Raw genomic sequence first — 22,330 nt, 5'->3', positions numbered from 1 at the left:
AACTAGGACCGCATCTGTGCTAAAAGTGCATGAAAAATGTTCTACATGCTGTTCTAGCCCAGACAAACCCCAGTACAGCACATCTGAAGACCTGCAACTGCTTGGAAATAGTGCTACAAGCAGAGGCTCCAAAAAAACAGGAAGTCTCGCCCTTCGTGGGCGTGCTGCAAGTCTCTGCTTCCCTCTCAGGGAAATAACTAAAGTGAAACCACCAGAGCCCTCCATTTTAGTGAAAATAAACTTAGCAACATAACTCCAGCCCCAGTGCCTGCACCTAATCACTGCCCAAGTAAGAATTCTTTTCTGAAAGTCTGAAACTGTCCCCACATAAGTAAGGTTTACCATTAACCCCTTATGTACCATAGTGCTAATGAAACAAACACTGAGACTCCTTAAATCCCAGAAAAAGGCAGCACTTACCTCAAACACTGCCTAGCAGTAGGGCAGTTCCCAAGCTTGAGAGGTCCTCTCCCTCACATTGGCCTGAGAGATAAGCAATGCTGAGTCAGTAATAATCTCAGGCTGAAGGATGTGGGGCAGCTAAAAATGGGAGGCGCAGTGAGAATTATTTCCCACCAGTTCCCATAGCTCTAAAGCCACCAGAGCTCTACTGTAGAGACTGATATGGACTAGGCTACACCCCAGAACAAAGTAGCACTCTCTGGCACTACTCATAAAGCAAAAAATTATTGATTGAAGAATCTAAACTAACACCTCACTTTACCTGCTTCCTATCACTAACGTAGGCAAAGAGAATGACTGGGGTGGGAGGGAAGGGAGGAGCTATTTGGCAGCTCTGCTGTGGTGCTCTTTGCCTCTTCCTGCTGACCAGGAAGTGAATATTCCATAAGTAATGAAGATGATCCGTGGACTCATTGTGTCTTTAAGAAGAAATATCTTTTTGCCCCATGCAGTAGTGTGGAAAGTGAAAGACTGTCAAACGTCCTTACTGATAGCAAAAACAGACTTATAACTGAACATGCAGAGATGCTTCTGTTCCTTAAAAAGAACTAACTTTCGAAAAATGATTCTAATTGCAAGATTGCCTCTTATACTGCTGGTTCATATCTTGCACAATTATGTTCCAAACATGTTGCACTCTGAGGAACATCCTTAGTTTATATAATTGCAGGAAGAGTGTTCATAGGAAAAATTAAGTTAATTCCTATGAACACGTATCCTACAATTATAGGACTAGATTTAGATTACATTTGATTGGTAAGCTTTACCAATGCTCTGTTCACATTTCCAACTCCATAGACTTTAATGTAATCTAGCCCTTAGTGTTGTTCCCTATGATTAAACAGTGCACTGTTATGTTTTTTACTGTATTGCACTTTTGGTTGGTTGTGATTTTACATTTGTTATTTATTGTTGTTATTATTAATATATTTTATTGTAATATTTGTATTTATAAACATGTTGTTTACTTTGTGACACCAATCAGATAAAACTGTTTTATTTCATACTGTCTTTTGAGTTACAGTTCTTTATAATTATAAAAAAGTTATCTTAAATAATTAATCTATATTGTGCTTGGTAAACTGTCACATGACATAAAAAAAAAGTATAGGTAATTGGTATCGGCGAGTATCTTGGTCTTTAAAAAATGGTATTGGTGCAACCCTAGTTTTAAATACAGGCCTGTTTGAACAAAAGACTGAATGTCCAGAAGATTAGCTAACCTTTTTGTTTAACAACACAGAAAGGGCAGAAATCTGTCCCTTGAGTGAACTAAAAGAAAAACCCTTTATCCAAACCTTCTTGGAGAAACAAAAGAATTTGAGGAACTTTTACCTTGTGCCAAGGGAAACCTCGATCCTCACACCAGTATAGGTATGTGTGCCACACCTTGTGGTACATCAGGCAATTCACTGGCTTACGAGCGTGAGAGTGTCAATAACCATGTCAGAAAAACCTCTAAGCATTCAATCTCCATGCAGTCAGCCTCAGAGAATCTGGATTATGTTAAAGGAATGGACCTTGTAGTAGAACGTCTGCTCTCTGCGTCAACCTCCACGGAGGAAAGCATGACATTTCTACTAGGTCTGCGAACCAGTGAGGCCACACTGGAGCAACAAGAATCACTGATGCCTTCTTGTTTGATGCGGGCAATTACTCGGGGAATGAGAGCAAACGGAGGGCACAGATAAATAAGTTTGAACTTTGAAGGAACCGCTAACATGTCAACCAAAACTGCCTGAGGGTCCCTCTATCTCAACCCATATCTGGGTAGTTTGGTATTCAGACAAGAGACCATGAGGTCTGTCTCCGGAACACCCCACCTGAGGGTTATTTTAAAAAACACCTCCGGATGAAAAGCCCACTCCCCTGGGAGGAACGTATTTCTGCTCAGGTAGTCCGCCTCCCAATTGTCCACTCCCGATATATGAATGGCCGAAATGTGACAATTGTGGGACTCTGCCCACTGAAAGATGTAAGAGACTTCCTTCATAGCCAGGAAACTCCTTGTTTCTCCCTGATGATTGATGTAAGCCACAGATGTTATGTTGTCCTATTGGAATCTGATAAACTGGAGAGAACTAAGTTGAGGCCACGCCATCAGAGCAATGAAGATGGCTCTAAATTCCATAATGTTGATGTAGAGGGAAGACTTCTCTGGAGCAAACAGGTTCCCTGAGTTCTCCCTGAGTTCTCAGGGAACCCTAGACTGCACCCCAGCCCGGAAGGCTGGCATCTGTAGTCACCATGGTCTTACAAAGCATGTGCCTTGAGACAGGTGATCCTGACAGAGCCACCAGGAGAGAAAGTTTTCCCATGTGGTTGTCCAGGACGATCTGTTGGGACAGGTCAGAATGATTGCTGTTCCATTGTTTGAGCATACATAGTTGTAGAGGTCGCAGATGAAAGCGAGCAAAAGGAATGATATCCATGGTAGCCACCATGAGACAAAATGTTTCCATGCATTGTGCCACCGATGGGCGTGTAGTTGACCGAAGGGTGAGAAATGCCGAGAAGAGTTTGGATCACCTAAGATCCTTTGGAAAAATCTTCATGGAAGATTGGCTTGATAGTGCTTCCAAGTACTCTTTGATTAGTCTGACTTGGTGGGTGCTGGAGCTCTCTGTCCTTTGGGTGTACGAAAGGAATGGAAATTACCAGACGTGACCCTTGGATCTAGCCTTCTTATCCTGAGGAATAAAGGCACCCTTCCCATCGGTCATCGTAGAAATAATGGCATCAAGGCCAGGACCGAATAAAGACTCCCCCCCCCCCTTTAAAGGTAAGGAAAGAAGTCTAGACTTGGATACCACATCTGCTGATAGGACTTTAACCATATAGTCCTTTGCGACAGAACCGAGAAGCCAGATGACTTAGCACTCAGGCGAATGACTTGCATGTTAGCGTCACAAATAAAGGAATTGGCTATTTTCAGAGCCTTACTCTGATCCTGAATCTCCTCTAACGAAATCTCAACCAAAATCATATCCGATAGAGTCGCACCAGTAAGTGGCGGCTCCAGCAACCACTGCAATAGAAGTCCAAGCTGATGAAAAATCCTCCTTAAATACCCTAAATTTTTCTGTCCCTGGGGTTCCTAAAGGAGGTACTATCCTCTAGTGGGATAGTAGTACACTTGGCCAGGGTGGAAATAGTGCCATCCACCTTGGGAATTAAACTCCATTACTCTAGGTTAGAGTCAGGAACTGGGAACATCATCTTAAAATTAGAGGACGGGGACAATGATATCTCGGGTTTCTCCCACTCCTTAGAGATGATGTCCGTCATGCGGGCCGCAACCAGAAAGACTTTGGGAGCTCTGTCCAGATTTGTTATCTTAGTTTCCTCAGATGGCTTTAGATCAGGAACCTCCAAAGTAGATATCTCCTTGAGTATAAAACAAAGGTGTTCGAGTTTGAATCTGAAATTAATCTCCTCAGACTCCACTGCTCTATCTCCTCAGACTCCGCAGCGTAGTCAGATATCTCACCTTCAGGTATGCTTATCCTCAAAATGTTGTGATAGACTGGCTAATGCAGACTAAATATTAGAAGATATTCCTGTATTCCTGAAGGAACAGCTGAGTCATGTCCTGAGAGGTAGAGGGCTCTAAAGGGTTAATCTTTTTACAAAACTTGGTCCCTTTGGGCTTGTATTGTAACACTGATGAAACGCATTCAGAATAAAATTGTGCAGGGGGAATAACCTGGGCTTCCTCACAATATAAGCATTTATCATATAAAGACACTGAGAGAATTCTCTCCCATTTCTAAGCTGTCCTCCATTCTTAGGCGCTCAACAGTAATACATATCAGAGAAAAAAATTACCTTTATTGAAGATGTATTAAAAAAAAAACACATCTATGTCCCTGCTCTGAACGCAGCGTGCTACCAACCTCCCGCTGTGCAGACAAAGCACACCGCTGATAAGAGAAGTCCGAATGTGCTCCCAGCTTCTGGATTCTGAGGAGTAACAGCGCGTGGCGACCCACGGAGAGAAACTCCCCCTGAGAAGCGCCAAAGCGTGCCAAAGAAAACGGCGTTCCACGCAATTCAAAAAGAAAGTAAAAAGCCCCTAAAATGTGTTGGATCCCATCCAGGGATATACAACCTTTATATGACCCCAAATAAAGGCTAAGCGCCCTTATGTCACAGTAAAAAGTAAGAGCTGCATTATGATTAACAGAGCCAAGGGAAACAGGACAGGTTGCTACAATTCCCTGGGAGATCCCTTGCACAAATAACTGACTAGGATGAATCCTGAACTAGGATAGAATAATATTTCCCCAGACCCTCTGAAGAGGTATAAGATGCCACATTGCACCTAACATGAAGTGTCCTTACTCTTAATCCCTTCTAATCCTGAGGAAAGGAAAATATGCTTACCTCCAGGGTCTCTGCTGTGGGGCAGTCACAGCACTTCCAGGTCTGACAGCTTCATCCAACTTCTGACGGGTACCTGAAGTAAACATGAAAGCAGTGTAAGGCAACAATGGTTGACTGGTTGGGGTTGTTAGCACAAATTGCTGGAAGGAGGACAGAGACGCTTCCCTGCGACATCCAGCAGCTAACAGATACCAATACTCTTACTAAGAGGTTTACATGGACACAGCATTAACCCCACTCCTATCTTGCAGGGAAACTACCTATTAAAGGACTTAAATTCCACATTTTCTTCAAAGCACTATCTTCGCCAACCTCCTAGTGACAGAGGCAAAGAATGACTGGTAGAGTATGGAAAGTGGGAGGGATACTTAAAGGGACAGTCTACACCAGAATATTTATTGTTTTAAAAGATAGAGAATCCCTTTATTACCCATTCCCTAGTTTTGCATAACCAACGTCCTACAAAAAAAATGTCCTTACGTCGTCGGTGTTTGAAAGCGGTGGAAGTGATCCGGATTACTTCGTCACTTTCGTGTTATTGCAGTGATGCCTTGATATGGAGGCATCCTGCAATAAAAAAATGTAGCCATGCGATGCAGAGAGAGCCACTCTGTGGCCCTCTCTGCATCGGACATCGATAGCCATGATCGTTGGTGGGTGGGAGCTGATGTGGGAGGCGGGTAGGTGGCCATCTATGCAAGGAGGTCATCGCAGGGAGCGGGATTACGTGCGGGAGCGCGTGCACGGGGGGGGGGTGGCTACACTATGGGACAATGTGTTTGTGGGTAAGGTGGGATAGAGGAGGGAGGGGGGTTATTTAAGTGATCGGGGAGGGGGTGGGGGGTTGGCTGTTGAGGGGGGGCAGCTACACTACAGAAAAATTAAGAAATAAATTAAAAAAAAACAATATTTGTGACAAACAGGGTACTGACAGCTGCCAGTACCCAAGATGGCGCACTATAAGGTAGAGGGAGAGGGTTAGAGAGCTGTTTGGGAAGGAATCAGGGAGGTTGGGGGGGGGGGGGGGCTAAGGGGGGATCCTACACAGCAGAATAGATATTAAAAAAAAAAAAAAAACTTTTATTTTAGTTTTGACAGTACTTAAGAGAGCTGTTTGGGTGGAATCAGGGGGTAGGATGTTTCAGGTGGGAGGCTGATCTCTACACTAAAGCTAAAATTAACCCTGCAAGCTCCCTACAAGCTACTTAATTAACCCCTTCCCTGCTGTGCATAATTCAAGTGTGGTGCGCAGCGGCCTTCTAATTGCCAAAAAGCAACACCAAAGCCATATATGTCTGCTATTTCTGAACAAAGGGGATCCCAGAGAAGCATTTACAATTGTGAAAAACGTTTTTTTTTTTTAAAATTTTATTTAATCGCATTTGGCGGTGAAATGGTGGCATGAAATATTCCAAAATGGACCTAGATCAATACTTTGGGTTGTATTCTAAAAAATATATATATACATGTGAAGGGTTATTCAGGGATTCCTGACAGATATCAGTGTTACAATGTAACTATCGCTAATTTTGAGAAAATAAAATGGTTTGGAAATAGCAAAGTGCTATTTGTATTTATTGCCCTATAACTTGCAAAAAAAAGCAAAGAACGTGTAAGAATTAAGTATTTCTAAACTCAGGACAAAACTTAGAAACTATTTAGCATGAATGTTTTTTGGTGGTTGTAGATGTGCAACAGATTTTGGGGGTCAAAGTTAGAAAAAGTATGTTTTTCCATTTTTTTTCCCCCTCATATTTTATATATTTATTTTTTTTATAGTAAATTATTAGATATGATGAAAATAATGGTATCTTTAGAAAGCCCATTTAATGGCAAGAAAAACGGTATATAATGTGTGGGTACAGTAAAATGAGTAAGAGGAAAATTACAGCTAAACACAAACGCCGCAAAAATGTGAAAATAGCCTTGGTCCCAAACGGTCAGAAAATGGAAAAGTGCTGTGGTCCTTAAGGGGTTAATACACTTTTTACCTCTGATTATCTTGTGTCTAAGCCTCTGCAAACTGCCCCTTATTTCAGTTCTTTTGACAGACTTGCATTTTAGCCAATCAGTGCTGGCTCCAAGGAACTCCACGTGCGCGAGCACAGTGTTATCTATATGAAACACATGAACTAACACCCCCTAGTGGTGAAGAACTGTCAAAATGCCCTGAGCTAAGAGGTGGCCTTCAAGGGCTTAGTTGAAAGCTAAATCTAGGAGGTTCATATGCTAATTTATAAGAATACCAAGAGAACAAAGCAAAATTGGTGATTTAAGTAAATTAGAAAATTGTTTAGAATTACATGCCCTATCTGAATAATGAAAGTTTGTTTTGGACCAGACAGTCCCTTTTAATGCGGTTGTGTCTTTGCTTCCTCCTGGTGGCCAGGAAGTGAATTCCCAACAGTAATGAAATTATGGACTCTCATGCCATTGGAAATAAATTTAGGATATGAGCCTTCCTAGGTTTAGCTTTCAACAAAGAATACCAAGCGAGCAAAGAAAATTTAAGTATATTAGTAAACTGGAAAGTTGTTTAAAATTGCGTGCCCTATCTGAATCATTAAAGTTTTTCATTTGCATTAGACTGTCACTTTACGACTTACTGCTACATATATGTTTCCCTAATTGGCTTTAGAAGATAGCAAAAAAAAATACTTTATACTAACATTATGGCTGTGTATATAACCTTGTTGTCTGCACTCTCAAGTCCGGATAGGCTCCTCTAAATAAGGCAAATAGTGGGTGAGATGTTTTTCTATAGCAACACAACATAAAAGTCTTGTAATTAAAGTGTTTACTGATGAAAATGAAAGTTTCATGATTCAGATAAAGCATGCAATTTAGAAAAAACTTCCCGGTATAGTTGTTTATCAAAACATGCATTCTTTTATATGTGCTACTCCTGAGAATGTGCACAGTATATATACGTATATGCATTTTTGTGACTGGCTGATGACTGTCACATGATACAGAGGGAGGGAAAATTGGATTAACTTTGTGAAATTTGCCAAAAAAATATGTTAATGAACATTTAATATTCAAAGTGCTATTACATTGTCTCTATTGTTTGTCAATTATTAAATTCTACTGTATTTAGTGGTCCTTTAATATTTTTTTTGTTTTGTAAATCTCCTCAATTATATATGGAGGCTTAAAGGGACACTGAACCCAAATTTTTTTCTTTCATGATTCAGATAGAGCATGCAATTTTAAGCAACTTTTTAATTTACTCCTATTATGAATTTTTCTTTGTTCACTTGCTATCTTTATTTAAAAAAAGAACACATCTAAGCTTCTTTTTTGGTTCAGCACTCTGGACAGCACTTTTTAATTGGTGGATTAATTTATCCACCAATCAGCAAGAATAACCCAGGTTATTCACCAAAAATGGGCCGGCATCTAAACTTACATTCTTGCATATCAAATAAAGATACCAAGAGAATTAAGAAAATTAGAAAGTTGCTTAAAATTGCATGCTCTATCTGAATCACACAAGAAAAAATTTGGGTTCAGTGTCCCTTTAAATTAACCGTTTTCTAAAATGACAGTGCCATTTTCTACCCTGCAGTATGTTAGATTATATTGTTTCTAAAATAGTTTTTGAATATAGCTTAATTTTCTATAGAGAAGTAAAAAAGCACTTATTTTTTTATTTGTAGAAATTCTTGAGTAAGGGTCTTGAGAATATTCGTGAATTTGAAAGTTTTTCGGCTACAGGAAAGGTGTCTTTCATCACAGAGAGAGGTAAGAATTTCATTCAATGAAGAAAAAAAAAAAAGATATATAATATATATATATATATATATTTCCATCTTAATGGGAGGAGAGTCCACTGCTTCATTCATTACTTGTGGGAAATAAGAACCTGGCCACCAGGAGGAGGCAAGGCTTAAATACCTCCCCCACTCCCCTCATCCCCCAGTCATTCTTTGCCTTTCGTCACAGGAGGTTGGCAGAGAAGTGTCTGAAGATTCGGAGAAGTCTCTTATGGAGGGTAGTACTCTTCGAAATGGGACTGGTGTTTTAAGTAATCCTGTCAGCCTCTCAGTGAGAGCATGGATGAAAGTTGGAGTCCGGAGATGCAGGGAGTGTCGTCTCTGCAAAACCATCCCGACTCATGTTAACAGCTCCTGGGCAATCAGTGTTGACAAGTTTTGCTGCCTACCTTTATTCTCTTGAGTCCATGTCAGGAGCGATGTTCCACGGCATGGATTCTGGTAAGATCGTTTCATTTATACACGTATGATAACACAAGAAGACAGGGTCACAGTGTGTCTCCTTTTATCGGTATAGAATAAAGTGTTAATATCCTTGGAAAGGGGATTATTGAACAGGGGGTGATTTATGCATAATATCTTTATTGTGTTAATGCTACGTCATGTGTGAGATGAGGCTCTAGCAATGTGTGAACAGTCAGGTGAAGATTGGAGCTTTCTCTATAGTGCAGGGGCAGTCCTGCATGTCACTCCATGTGACCGGGTGTGGCCTCTTCAACTTCCTCTTTCCTGATCAGCATTTGCGGGAGACGTAATGGTTTCTCCGTGGTCCGGATCATAGGAGGTGGTGAGTGCCCCGGCCTTTGTGTATAAAGGTGCCATTTAATCTATCACGGTCTGTATTAAAGACACAAGTTATGCAGGACTCTGATATGTTAGAGGATATTCCCTCTTCAATTAAATTTAATACCTGTGTTTGTTGTGAGGAGGTACAGGTTAAACCGCCTGCTCAACTGTGTTCCACATGCTTTGATAAGATTGCTATATCTAAGAAGAAGATCTTTAGTACTACTGAGCCGTCCACCTCAGAGGGTTCGTGCGTTTCCATCATTCATCTCCGCTTGCACATGTAGCTCCCCAAGGCCCTACTAAACCTCCAGCGGGAGGAGCCTCGTGGCCGCCAGATTTCACTGCCCAGTTGTAAACAGTGGTTTCTGCGGCCTTCCATGCCCTGCGAAGCGCAAGCAAAGGGAAAGACATAGCTTTCCATCCCTGGGGTCCTACGAGGAGGACGCCTCCGACTTATTGGAGGGCACTCTCTCTAGGATGGAATCAGCATTTTCTAGACCTCCGGCTACGGAGGAGCCAGATTTTAATTTTAAGATGTAGCATTTGCGATTTTTACTGAAACTAGTGCTTGCTACGTTGGAGGTTCCGGAACCGAAACTTCTGGAAGAACCTTTGATATCTAAGCTAGATAGGGTGTACAAGGACAGGGTGGTGCCTCAGATGTTCCTGTGAAGATGGCTACGATTATTAAGAATGAGTGGGAGAAACTGGGCTCGTCCTTTTCTCCCTCTACCTCTTTTAAAAAGCTGTTCCCCGTTCCAGACTCTCAGCTATTCTCCTTGAGGATAGTTCATTGTTCAAAGAGCCCATGGATAAAAAGTTGGAATCCATGTTGAGAAAGATGTTCCAACTCACGGGGTTTGTTTTCCAACCAGAAGCGGCGATCGCTGCGGTGGCTGGAGCGACTACCTATTGGTGTGACACACTGTCAGCTATGGTCGAGGTGGAGATACAAGAAAAAGATTAAGGCCTTAAGGGTCGCAAATTCTTTAATTTGTGATGCAAATATGCAGGTTATTCGCCTGAATGCTAAGACATCAAGTTTCTCTTTTCTAGCCCGTTGGGCTCTGTGGTTTAAGTCGTGGTCTGCTGACATGACTTCCAAGTCTAGATTACTATCCCTACCGTTTCTGGGGAAAGTTCTTTTTGGTCTAGGCCTGGACTCTGTTATATCCAGGGTCACGGGAGGCAAGGGTGCTTTCCTTCCGCAGGATAAGAAGAATAAGCCTAAGGGCTCTACTTTTCGTCCCTTTCATTCGGACAAGTCTTAACTCCAGCAGCCTGCTTCGAAGATCGAGCAGTCCAAGGGATCTTGGAAACCAGCTCAATCATGGAAGAAGTCCAAGCAGAGCAAGAAGCCCGCCGAGGCCAAGTCGGTATGAAGGGGCGGCCCCTGATCCGTTGTTGGATCGCGTAGGGGGCAGACTATCTCTGTTCGCAGAGGCTTGGATGAGAGACGTGCAGGAACCTTGGGTTCTGGAGGTTATCACCCAGGGTTACAGGATAGGGTTCAAGACTCATCCACCCAGGGGCAGATTCCTCCTGTCAAACCTATCCTAAAGACCAGAGAATAAAGATGCCTTTCTAGAGTGCGTAAGGGATCTCTCATCTCTCGGAGTAATTGTTCCAGTAGCAGAAAGGGGTCTAAGGTACTATTCAAATCTTTTTGTTGTCCCAAAGAAGACGATCAGATCGATTCTGCCCCTAGTTCAAGAGGGGCAATTTATGATGACAATAGACTTGAAGGATGCCAACCTTCACCTGCCAATCCATAAGGACCACGTCAGGTTCCTAAGATTTGCGACAGGTTCTAAAAGTTTGATGCATTTTTAAGCAGTTTTGCAGATTGTGTATGTCTTTTTTTCTCTTAAAGGCACAGTACCGTTTTTAAAAATTGTTGTTTTTTCACTGAATAAAGTGTTTTCCAAGCTTGCTTGTCTCATTACTAGCCTGTTCAACATGTCTGAAATTGAGGAAACTCCTTGCTCAATATGTTTAGAAGCCATTGTGGAACCCCCTCTTAGAATGTGTCCCACATGTACTGATATGTCTATAAATTGCAAACAGCATATTTTGACTTATAAGAGTTTGGCGCTGGATGATTCTCAGACAGAAGGAAATCAGGTTATGCCATCTAGTTCTCCTTAAGTGTCACAACCAGTAACGCCCGCACAATTGACGCCAAGTACCTCTAGTGCGTCTAATTCTTTACCTTCCAAGATATGACCACAGTTATGAATTCTACCCTCACAGAGGTTTTATCTAAACTGCCTGGGTTGCAAGGGAAGCGCAGTAGCTCTGGGTTAAGAACAAATGCTGAGCATTCTGACGCTTTAGTAGCCGTATCCGATGTACCCTCACAATGTTCAGAAGTAGGGGTGAGGGATTTGCTGTCTGAGGGAGAGATTTCTGATTCAGGAAAGATGTTCCTTCAGACAGCCTCAGATATGACGGCCTTTAAATTGAAGCTAGAACACCTCCGCTTATTGCTCAGGGAGGTTTTAGCGACTCTGGATGATTGTGACCCTATTGTAGTTCCAGAGAAATTGTGTAAAATGGACAAATATTTAGAGGTTCCTGTCTACACTGTTTTTCCGGTCCGTAAGAGGATTTCGGACATTGTTACTAAGGAGTGGGATAGACCAGGTATTCCGTTCGCTCCCCCTCCTACTTTTAAGAAGATGTTTCCCATATCCGACACCATGCAGGACTCGTGGCAGACGGTCCCTAAGGTGGAGGGAGCTATTTGTACTCTAGCTAAGCGTACAACTATACCTATTGAGGACAGTTGTGCTTTCAAAGATCCTATGGATAAAAAATTAGAGGGTCTCCTAAAGAAGATTTTTGTTCATCAGGGTTCTCTTCTCCAAACTATAGCGTGCATTGTTCCTGTAACCACTGCAGCTGCCTTTTGGTTTGAGGCTCTGGAATAGGCTCTTCAGGTGGAGACCCCATTAGATGATATTCTGGATAGAATTAGGGCTCTTAAGCTAGCTAATTCTTTCATTACAGATGCCGCTTTTCAACTGGCTAAATTAGCGGCAAAGAATTCAGTTTTTGCCATTTTAGCGCGTAGAGCGTTATGGCTTAAGTCCTGGTCGGCTGATGTGTCATCAAAATCTAAGCTTTTGACCATCCCTTTCAAGGGTAAGACCCTATTCGGGCCTGAACTGAAAGAGATAATTATAGATATCACTGGAGGGAAAGGTCATGCCCTCCATCAGTATAAATCAAATAAGATGAGGACCAAACAAAATAATTTTCGTTCCTTTCGAAACTTCAAAGGTGGTCCCGCTTCCTCTTCCCCTGCTGCAAGGCAAGAGGGGAACTTTGCTCAATCCAAGTCAGTCTGGAGACCTAACCAGGCTTGAAACAAAGGTAAACAGGCCAAGAAGCCTGCCGCTGCCACCAAGACAGCATGAAGGGGTTGCCCCCGATCCGGGAGCGGATCTAGTAGGGGGACAGACTTTCTCTCTTTGCTCAGGCTTGGGCAAGAGATGTTCAGGACTCCTGGGCTTTAGAAATCGTAACCCAGGGGTATCTTCTAGATTTCAAAGATTCTCCTCCAAGAGGGAGATTCCATCTTTCTCAATTGTCTGTAAATCAGACAAAAAGAGAGGCGTTCTTATACTGTGTAAAAGACCTATTTACCATGGGAGTGATCTGCCCAGTTCCGAAAACAGAACAGGGGCAGGGGTTCTACTCCAATCTGTTTGTGGTTCCTAAAAAAGAGGGAACCTTCAGAACAAATCCTAGATCTCAAGATCCTAAACCAATTCCTCAGAGTCCCATCCTTCAAGATGGAGACCATTCGGACTATTTTACCAATGATCCAGGAGGGTCAATATATGACCACCGTGGACTTAAAGGATGCGTATCTACACATCCCTTTTCACAGAGATCATCATCAGTTCCTCAGGTTTGCCTTTCTGGACAAGCATTACGAGTTTGTGGCTCTTCCCTTCGGGTTGGCCACGGCTCCCAGAATTTTCACAAAGGTGCTAGGGTCCCTTCTGGCGGTCCTAATACCGCGGGGTATAGCAGTGGCGCCTTATCTAGACGACATCCTAATTCAAGCGTCGACTTTCCAAGTAGCCAAGTCTCACACGGACATCGTGTTGGCCTTTCTAAGATCTCGTGTGGAAGATGAACGTAAAAAAAGAGTTCTCTTTCCCCTCTCACAGGAGTTTCATTCCTAGGGACTCTGATAGACTCAGTGGACATGAAAATATTTCTGACGGAGGTCAGGAAATCAAAGATTTTAACCACCTGCCGAGCTCTTCATTCCATTCCTCGGCCGTCAGTGGCTCAGTGTATGGAGGTAATCGGACTAATGGTAGCGGCAATGGACATAGTTCCGATTGCTCGCTTACATCTCAGACCACTGCAACTATGCATGCTCAGACAGAGGAATGGGGATTATGCAGATTTATTTCCTCAGATAAATCTAGATCAGGAGACCAGAGATTCTCTTCTTTGGTGGTTGTCACAGGATCACCTGTCCCAGGGAATGTGTTTCCGCAGGCCAGCGTGGGTTATAGTGATGACGGACGCCAGCCTACTGGGCTGGGGTGCAGTCTGGAATTCCCTGAAAGCACAGGTTTTGTGGACTCAGGAGGAGGCCCTCCTACCGATAAACATTCTAGAATTAAGAGCAATATTCAATGCTCTTCAGGCGTGGCCTCAGCTGGCTTCGGCCAGATTCATCAGATTTCAGTCGGACAACATCACGACTGTGGCTTATATCAATCATCAGGGGGGAACAAGGAGTTCCTTAGCGATGATAGAAGTTTCCAGAATAATCGGATGGGCAGAGACTCACTCTTGCCATCTATCAGCAATCTATATCCCAGGGGTAGAGAACTGGGAGGCGGATTTTCTAAGTCGTCAGACTTTTCATCCGGGGGAGTGGGAACTCCATCCGGAGGTGTTTGCTCAACTGGTTCAGCTATGGGGCACACCAGAATTGGATCTGATGGCGTCTCGTCAGAACGCCAAACTTCCTTGTTACGGGTCCAGGTCAAGGGATCCTCAGGCAGTACTGATAGATGCTCTAGCAGTACCCTGGTCGTTCAACCTGGCTTATGTGTTTCCACCATTCCCTCTCCTTCTGCGTCTGATTGCCAGAATCAAACAGGAGAGAGCTTCGGTGATTTTGATAAAACCTGCATGGCCACGCAGGACTTGGTATGCAGACCTGGTGGACATGTCATCTCTGCCACCATGGTCTCTGCCACTGAGACAGGACCTTTTGATTCAAGGTCCGTTCAAGTATCCAAATCTAATTTCTCTGTTCCTGACTGCTTGGAGATTGAACGCTTGATTTTATCAAAGCGGGGTTTCTCTGAGTCGGTCATAGATACCTTGATTCAGGCTTGAAAGCCTGTCACCAGGAAAATCTATCATAAGATATGGCGTAAATATCTTTTTTGGTGCGAATCCAAAGGTTACTCATGGAGTAAGATCAGGATTCCTAGGATTTTGTCCTTTCTCCAAGAGGGATTGGAGAGGGGATTTTTCAGCTAGTTCCTTAAAAGGACAGATATCTGCTCTGTCTATTCTATTGCACAAGCGTCTGGCAGATGTCTCCAGACGTTCGGGCTTTCTGTCAGGCTTTAGTTAGAATCAAGCCTGTGTTTAAACCTGTTGCTCCGCCATCCAGTTTGAATTTAGTTCTTAAAGTTCTTCAAGGGGTTCTGTTTGAACCCATGCATTCCATAGATATTAAGCTTCTATCTTGGAAAGTTCTGTTTCTAGTTGCTATCTCTTCAGCTCGAAGAGTTTCTGAACTATATGCATTACAATGTGACTCGCCTTATCTTGTTTTCCATGCTGATAAGGTGGTTTTGCGTACCAAACCTGGATTCCTCCCTAAGGTTGTTACTAACAGGAATATCAATCAGGAAATTGTTGTTCCTTCTCTGTGTCCTAATCCTTCTTCTAAGAAGGAATGTTGTCTGTTGCAAAACTTGGACGTGGTTCATGCTTTGAAGTTTTAAATGCAAGCAACCAAATATTTTGGTCAAACATCTTCTTTGTTGTCTATTCTGGAAAGCGTAGAGGTCAAAAGGCTACGGCTACCTCTCTTTCCTTTTGGCTGAAAAGCATCATCCGTTTGGCTTATGAGAGTGCTGGACAGCAGCCTCCTGAAAGAATTACAGCTCATTCTACTAGAGCGGTGGCTTCCACATGGGCTTTTAAAAATGATGCTTCTGTTGAACAAATTTGTAAGGCTGCGACTTGGTCTTCGCTTCATACCTTTTCCAAATTTTCCAAATTTTATACTTTTGCTTCTTCGGAGGCTATTTTTGGGAGAGGGGTTCTGCAAGCAGTGGTGCCTTCCGTTTAGGTTCCTGTCTTGTCCCTCCCTTCATCCGTGTCCTATAGCTTTGGTATTGGTATCCCACAAGTAAGGATGAAAACGTGGACTCGGTACATCTTGCAAAAGAAAACAAAATTTATGCTTACCTGATAAATTTCTTTCTTTTGCGATGTACCGAGTCCACGGCCCGCCCTGTCTATTCAAGACAGATAGTATTTTTTTTTATTGAAAACTTCAGTCACCTCTGCACCTTTTATAGTTTCTCCTTTTTCTTCCTAAGCCTTCGGTCGAATGACTAGGGGGTGGAGTTAAGGGGGAGCTATATAGACAGCTCTGCTGTGGGTGCTCTCTTTGCCACTTCCTGTTAGGAAGGATAATATCCCACAAGTAAGGATGAAACCGTGGACTCGGTACATCGCAAAAGACAGAAATTTATCAGGTAAGCATAAAAAAAAATTTCGCCTTGATAACGCCCACGATTGCCGGAGCTTTGAGTGGCGCGAATTTGGCGTGCGCACTCTGCTTCTACTCTTTTTTTTTTTGGCAACATGTACTTCCTTCTAGTACAGAAGGATATGGGCAGTGGTTATTGAGCTGCGTGCAAACCGGACAGCACTACTATGCTGATTTTTGGGTCTGCAAAATTAAAATGCTTTTGTAGACACAGTAACACATTTTATGTTTTCACCTGTTGCGTAAGTGATTGCATCTGTTTATGTGTACATTAGAGTACTGTTAAACTTTCCTCTACGTGCAGAAATAGGACTTTTTAACATTTAAAGACACAGTAACATCTTATGTTTTAAATGTTTCATAAGGATTACAACTGTTTATGTGTTAATTTGTTTTTGAAGCAAGAAAAAAAGTAACATCTTTTTTTAAATGTTTAATAAAAAGAGATGTTTTCAACTGTTTATTGGATAATTTTTTATTTTTGAACAAGAGGTCCAGCTAGATTTTTTTGTAAAAGTTAATGCCCTGATGCCGATGTGAATACACAATTTTTTCTGTTCTTCTATGTGAAGAATGTTAGGTTGTTCAGAGTTTTCTGAGCCAACTCCATTTTCAGGCAGCTACTGTTTAAGTATCTATTGATAAGGTTCAATTTATGCAGCAAATCTCTCCTCTCACAGGCAGTGCTCTGCGATTTACCTCAATCTCCTTCTGGAGTTACTTTGCCATTTTTTCCCCCCCATGTTGCGGGGTTGGCGCAAAAGGAAATGGCTTACATCAGTGATTAACTTTTTCCGAATGTCTCTTCCCTGAGAACTGAAAATTAAGATTCTTTGGTAGTGTCTGAGGAGAAAATCTCAGACGGTAATTCATTTATCCGTAGGAATTTAATTCAAGTTTAGCCTGACATACCTCCATGTATTAATTAAGGAGGCTTGGAAAACAGTTCCCAAGGGGGAAGGAGCCGTTTCCACCTTAGCTAAGAGATCTACTATTCCCATAGAGGATAGTTGTGATTTCAAATACCTATGTAAATAAGTTAGAGGGTCTATTCAATGAGATGTATGTAGAACAGGGCTTACAGGCAGCCAGCTGGGTACATTGCTACTGTCTCTAGTGCGGCGGAATTTTGTTTAGAGGACAGAATCTTCCTTGGATGAAATCTAGCTAATTCCTTTTATATGGATGTCTCCCTTCAGGTTATCAGTTTGGGAGCCAAGATTTCGAGTTTTTCTTTTCCAGCTCGCAGAGCCTTATGGTTAAAACCTTGGTCTGCGGATGTGTCCTCTCGGTTTAAACTGCTGGCTATCCTTTCAAGGGGAAGACCTTGTTGGTAAGGGTCATTTTTTCCCCGGAGGATAAGAGAAACAAACAGACAAAAAGGACAACAGAGCAATTTTCGTTCCTTTTTGGAATTTCAAGGGAAGTTCTTCCTGTTACTGTCTCCAATCAAGAACAGACTAAGCCTACATGGAGATACAATCAATTAAGCCTGCTGTTGAATTAAGAACAGCATGACGGGCATGCCCCGATCCGGGACCGGATCTTGTAGGGGGCAGTCTTTCCTTCTTCGCTCAGACTTGGGTTGAGATGTTCTGGATCTCTAAGTATTGAAGAATTTTAGATATCAGAGGTCTAAAACTTCTCAGGGTACCGTCCTTCAAGATGGAAACTATTTGTTCCATTTTTCCTTTGACCCTAGAGGGTTAAGTTATAACAACAGTGGATAAAAGGACATGTACTTGTTCCCATCCCCTGGGATCATCCAAAGTTCCTAGGGTTTGTCTTTCTGGTCAAACATTTCCAGTTTGTGACTTTTCCTTTCGGTCTTGCAACAGTTTCCAGAAATTTTACAAAGGTTCTGGTATCTCTGTGGGCGGTGCTTCGTTTTCGAGGAATTGCAGTGGCACCTTATCTGGACGACATCCTAGTCCAGACGCCTCTTTTCATCTAGCAAGATTCCACACGGAATTGTCATTTTACTTCCTGCGATCTCACGGTGGGAAGATAAATTGGGATAAGAGTTCCTTAGTCCCAAATACAGGAGTAACTTTCTTGGGAACCATAATAGATTCCCTATCTATGTAGATTTTTCTGACAGATGTCAGGAAATCAACGATTTTCAATTCTTGTCTAGCTCTTTAGTCCACTCCTTGGCCATCAGTGGCTTAGACATGGAGTTAATCGGGCTGATGGTAGCGTCAATGGATATCATCCTGTTTGCTCGGTTCCATCTTTTGACTTCAGCAGTTAAATATGCTCGGGTAATGGAACAGAGATTATGCGGATTTGTCTCCTTGAATACTTTTGGAGGAGGAGACAAGGGATTCTCTTTAATGATGGTTGTCTCTGGATCATCTTTTCTAGGGATCCTGCTTTCGCAGACCATCTTGGGTGATTGTCAACAGACGCCAGCTCAGGGAGTGTGGACTCAGTCAGAATCTGTTCTTCCTATAAACATCCTGGAGCTGAGAGCGATCTTAAATGCTCTTCTGGTCTGGCCTCAGTTAGCCCCGGTTCAGCTTATCAGGTTCCAGTTGGACAACATAACTTCAGTGGCTTACATCACTTATCGGGGAGGATCAAGGAGTTCCTTAGCGATGACAGAGGTAAACAAGATAAATCAGTGGGCGGAGGCCCATTCTTGTTGTCTGTCGACGATCTACATCCCAGGGTTGGACAACTGAGAGGCGTATTTTCTGATCAGGCAGACTTTTCATCCGGAGGAGTGGGAACTCCATCTGGAAGTGTTTTCCAACCTGATTCTCAGGTGGGCTCAGCCGGAATTTGATTTCTTGGCATCTCGATGGATTGCCAAGCTCCCGAGATTCGGGTCGAGGTCTAGGGACTCCCAGGCGGAACTGATAGTTAAAAAACAAAAAGAAACTAGAGGGGCGCCTCATGTGTGTATCAATATGTCACCCAAACACAATACAAGACCAGAAGCCAAATGGGTACTCACATTAGGCTGTAGTACACATATGTACTAATTGATGCAGGCTGGTAACTCAAGGTGTACCGGCTAACTTTTGAAACTCCAAACGCTCGGCTGCTCTCCTCCTCACAGATAAATCCAGAACTAAATAAAGAATGAAAGACCAGAGGGGCGCCTCATGTGTATATCAATATGTTTGGACAGGATAATAACATATAGATAAGCCAAATGGATACTCACATTCTTTCTTAGTACACTTATGTACTAATAGAAGCAGGCTAGTAATTTGGGGTATACCAGCTAACCCACTCCAGATATGAGCCAATGTAGGATACACCTACTACGGACAAGGTGTTGTAGATAGTCAGTTGTAGCAAGTAAAATGCTATAGATGAAGGTCAACCAGTGCTTGTATTATAAAAATATATTTATTTAAAAACAAAGTATAAAACAGATTAAAAACAAACACAAGCACAGGTAGGAATGCAACACGTTTCTCAGCCCCTACATGGGCTGTTTCATCAGGCATAATGAACCTTCCAACTGACTAGATATTTAAACTTTGATGTGACCAATGGTTATCAAAGACTTACCCCTTATGGCTGTGGTTAATCATACATAGTGCTAATTGGTTAATTACAAGTAACAACATGTTAAAACAATCTACACTAAGATTTAACCAATGGGTTAACTATTTTTTTAACCAATGTTTACCATTGGTTAAATCTTAGTGTAGATTGTTATAAAATGTTGTTACTTGTAATTAACCAATTAGCACTATGTATGATTAACCACACCCATAAGGGGTAAGTCTTTGATAACCATCGGTCACATCCATAGTTTAAATATCTAGTCAGTTGGAAGGTTCATTAGGGCTGAGAAACGCGTTGCATTTCTACCTGTGCTTGTGTTTGTTTTTAATCTGTTTTTATTTTACTTGCTACAACTGACTATCTACAACACCTTGTCCGTAGTAGGTGTATCCTACATTGGCTCATATCTGGAGTGGGTTAGCTGGTACACCCCAAGTTACTAGCCTGCTTCTATTAGTACATAAGTGTACTAAGAAAGAATGTGAGTATCCATTTGGCTTATCTATATGTTATTATCCTGTCCAAACATATTGATATACACATGAGGCGCCCCTCTGGTCTTTCATTCTTTATTCGGAACTGATAGATGCTGTGGTGGTTCCTTGGACCTTCCGTCTAACATACCAAATTCCTCCGTTTGCGCTTCTTCTTCGAGTCATTGCTCGGATCAAGCAGGAGAGGACATCAGTGATCCTCTTTGTTCCTGCTTGGCCTCGGGGGATTTGGTATGCAGATCTGGTGGATATGTCATCTCTGCCACTGTGGAGATTTCCGTTGTAGAAGGACCTTCTAATTCAAGGGTCCTTCTTTTACCCAATTCTAGTTTTTCTGAGACTGATTACTTGGAGATTGAACTCTTAATTTTGTCTAAGCTGGGTTTTTCTGACTCGGTCATAGTGACCATGATTCAGGCTAGCAAGCCTGTAGCTGAAATAATAATAATAAAAAATGTTTTTTCAATAGATATGGCGTACATATCTCTTTGGTGTGAATCCAAGGGCTACTCATGGAGTAGAGTTGGGATTTCTAGAATTTAGTATTTTCTCCAAGAAGATTTGGAGAAAGGCTTATCGACTAGTTTCTCTAAAGGGTCAAATCTCGACATTATCTGTTGTGTTGTACATCCGGAACCTCTGCCAGACGTTTGTGTAATTATTTTGTCAGGCCTTGGCCAGGATCAGGCCTGTGTTCAAACCAGTTACTCCTCCATGGAGTCTGAATTTAGTTCTTAAACTTTTTCTAATGGCTCCGTTTTAGTCTATGTATTCCTTCGATATCAGGTTGTTATCTTGGAAAGTTTTATTTCTTGTTGCTATTTCCTATGCATGTGGAGTGTCAGAGCTCTCTGCATTGCAGTATGAGTCTTCTTACCTTATTTCTTTTACAAACATATGACGAGTCCACGGATTTCATCCTTACTTGTGGGATATTAACCTCCTGCTAACAGGAAGTGGCAAAGAGCACCACAGCAGAGCTGTATATATAGCCCCTCCCCTTCACCCTCGCCTGTGTTATACTAGGAAGAGGTGAAGTGAGGTGTTGGTTTTAGTTTCTTCAATCAAGAAGTTTTTTTGTTTTCAAATGGTACCGGTGTGTACTATTTTTCTCAGGGGGATATGAAGAAGTTTTCTGCCCTGAGGATGATGATCTTAGCAGACCTAACTAAGATCCACATTGGTTCCCACTGAATGCTGGAGGTAGTGTAAAGAAATCTTCAGAGTGGAGAACAGCTGCATGCTATTAGCATTTAAGGTATGTTCAGTCTTTTTTTTTCTGATAAGACCTGTTATATCAGAATGGCTGACATCTTTTTGCTATAAAAGGGGTTAAAAGTGGATCCTCCTTCAACCTATTTCGTGCATTATTCCTGTCACTACAGCGGCGTGGTTCTGGTTCGAGGAACTGGAAAAGTCGCTCAGTAGGGAGACTCCGTATGAGGAAGTCATGCACTTAAGTTAGCTAATTCCTTTATTTTAGACGCTGCTTTGCAGTTAGCGAGATTAGCGGCGAGAAATTCAGGGTTTGCAATTGTGGCGCGCAGAGCGCTCTGGCTAAAGTCTTGGTCGGCGGATGTATCTTCCAAGACAAAATTGCTTAATATCCCTTTTTGGGCCAGAATTGAAAGAAATTACTTAAGACATCACTGGGGGAAAGGGCCATGCCCTCCCACAGGATAGGCCTTTCAAGGCTAAGAATAAGTCCAATTTTCGTTCCTTTCGCAATTTCAGGAACGGACGGCTTCTAACTCGGCAGCCTCTAGACAAGAGGGTAATGCTTCCCAGACTAAACGAGCTTGGAAACCAATGCAAGGCTGGAATAAGGGTAAACAGGCCAAGAAGCCTGCTGCTGCTACCAAGACAGCATGAAGGGGTAGCCCCCGATCCGGGACCGGATCTAGTAGGGGGCAGACTCCCTCTCTTTGCTCAGGCTTGGGCAAGAGATGTTCAGGATCCCTGGACACTAGAAATAGTCTCTCAGGGTTATCTTCTAGAATTCAAGGAACTACCCCCAAGGGGAAGGTTCCACATTTCTCACTTATCTTCAAACCAAATAAGTAGACAGGCATTCTTACATTGTGTAGAAGACCTGTTAAAGATGGGAGTGATACACC

The 22,330-nt window shown here is 42.4% G+C and overlaps 1 protein-coding gene across 1 annotated transcript in view; it reads left to right on the top strand.

Moving 5' to 3' along the window:
• The window catches only part of CDCA2 (cell division cycle associated 2), a 191,233-nt gene that overhangs the window by 59,417 nt on the left and 109,486 nt on the right, over positions 1-22,330 (top strand). The window contains exon 6 of the mRNA XM_053718112.1: positions 8,511-8,595. Within this exon, the coding sequence (XP_053574087.1) occupies positions 8,511-8,595 (85 nt within the window). The remainder of the gene's footprint in view (positions 1-8,510; positions 8,596-22,330) is intronic.

The sequence above is a fragment of the Bombina bombina genome, chromosome 6 (assembly GCF_027579735.1).
Source record: "Bombina bombina isolate aBomBom1 chromosome 6, aBomBom1.pri, whole genome shotgun sequence".
Taxonomy (NCBI): Eukaryota; Metazoa; Chordata; class Amphibia; order Anura; family Bombinatoridae; genus Bombina; species Bombina bombina.
Note: the sequence above shows the minus strand (reverse complement) of the source record. Positions and strands in the feature narration are given on the sequence as shown.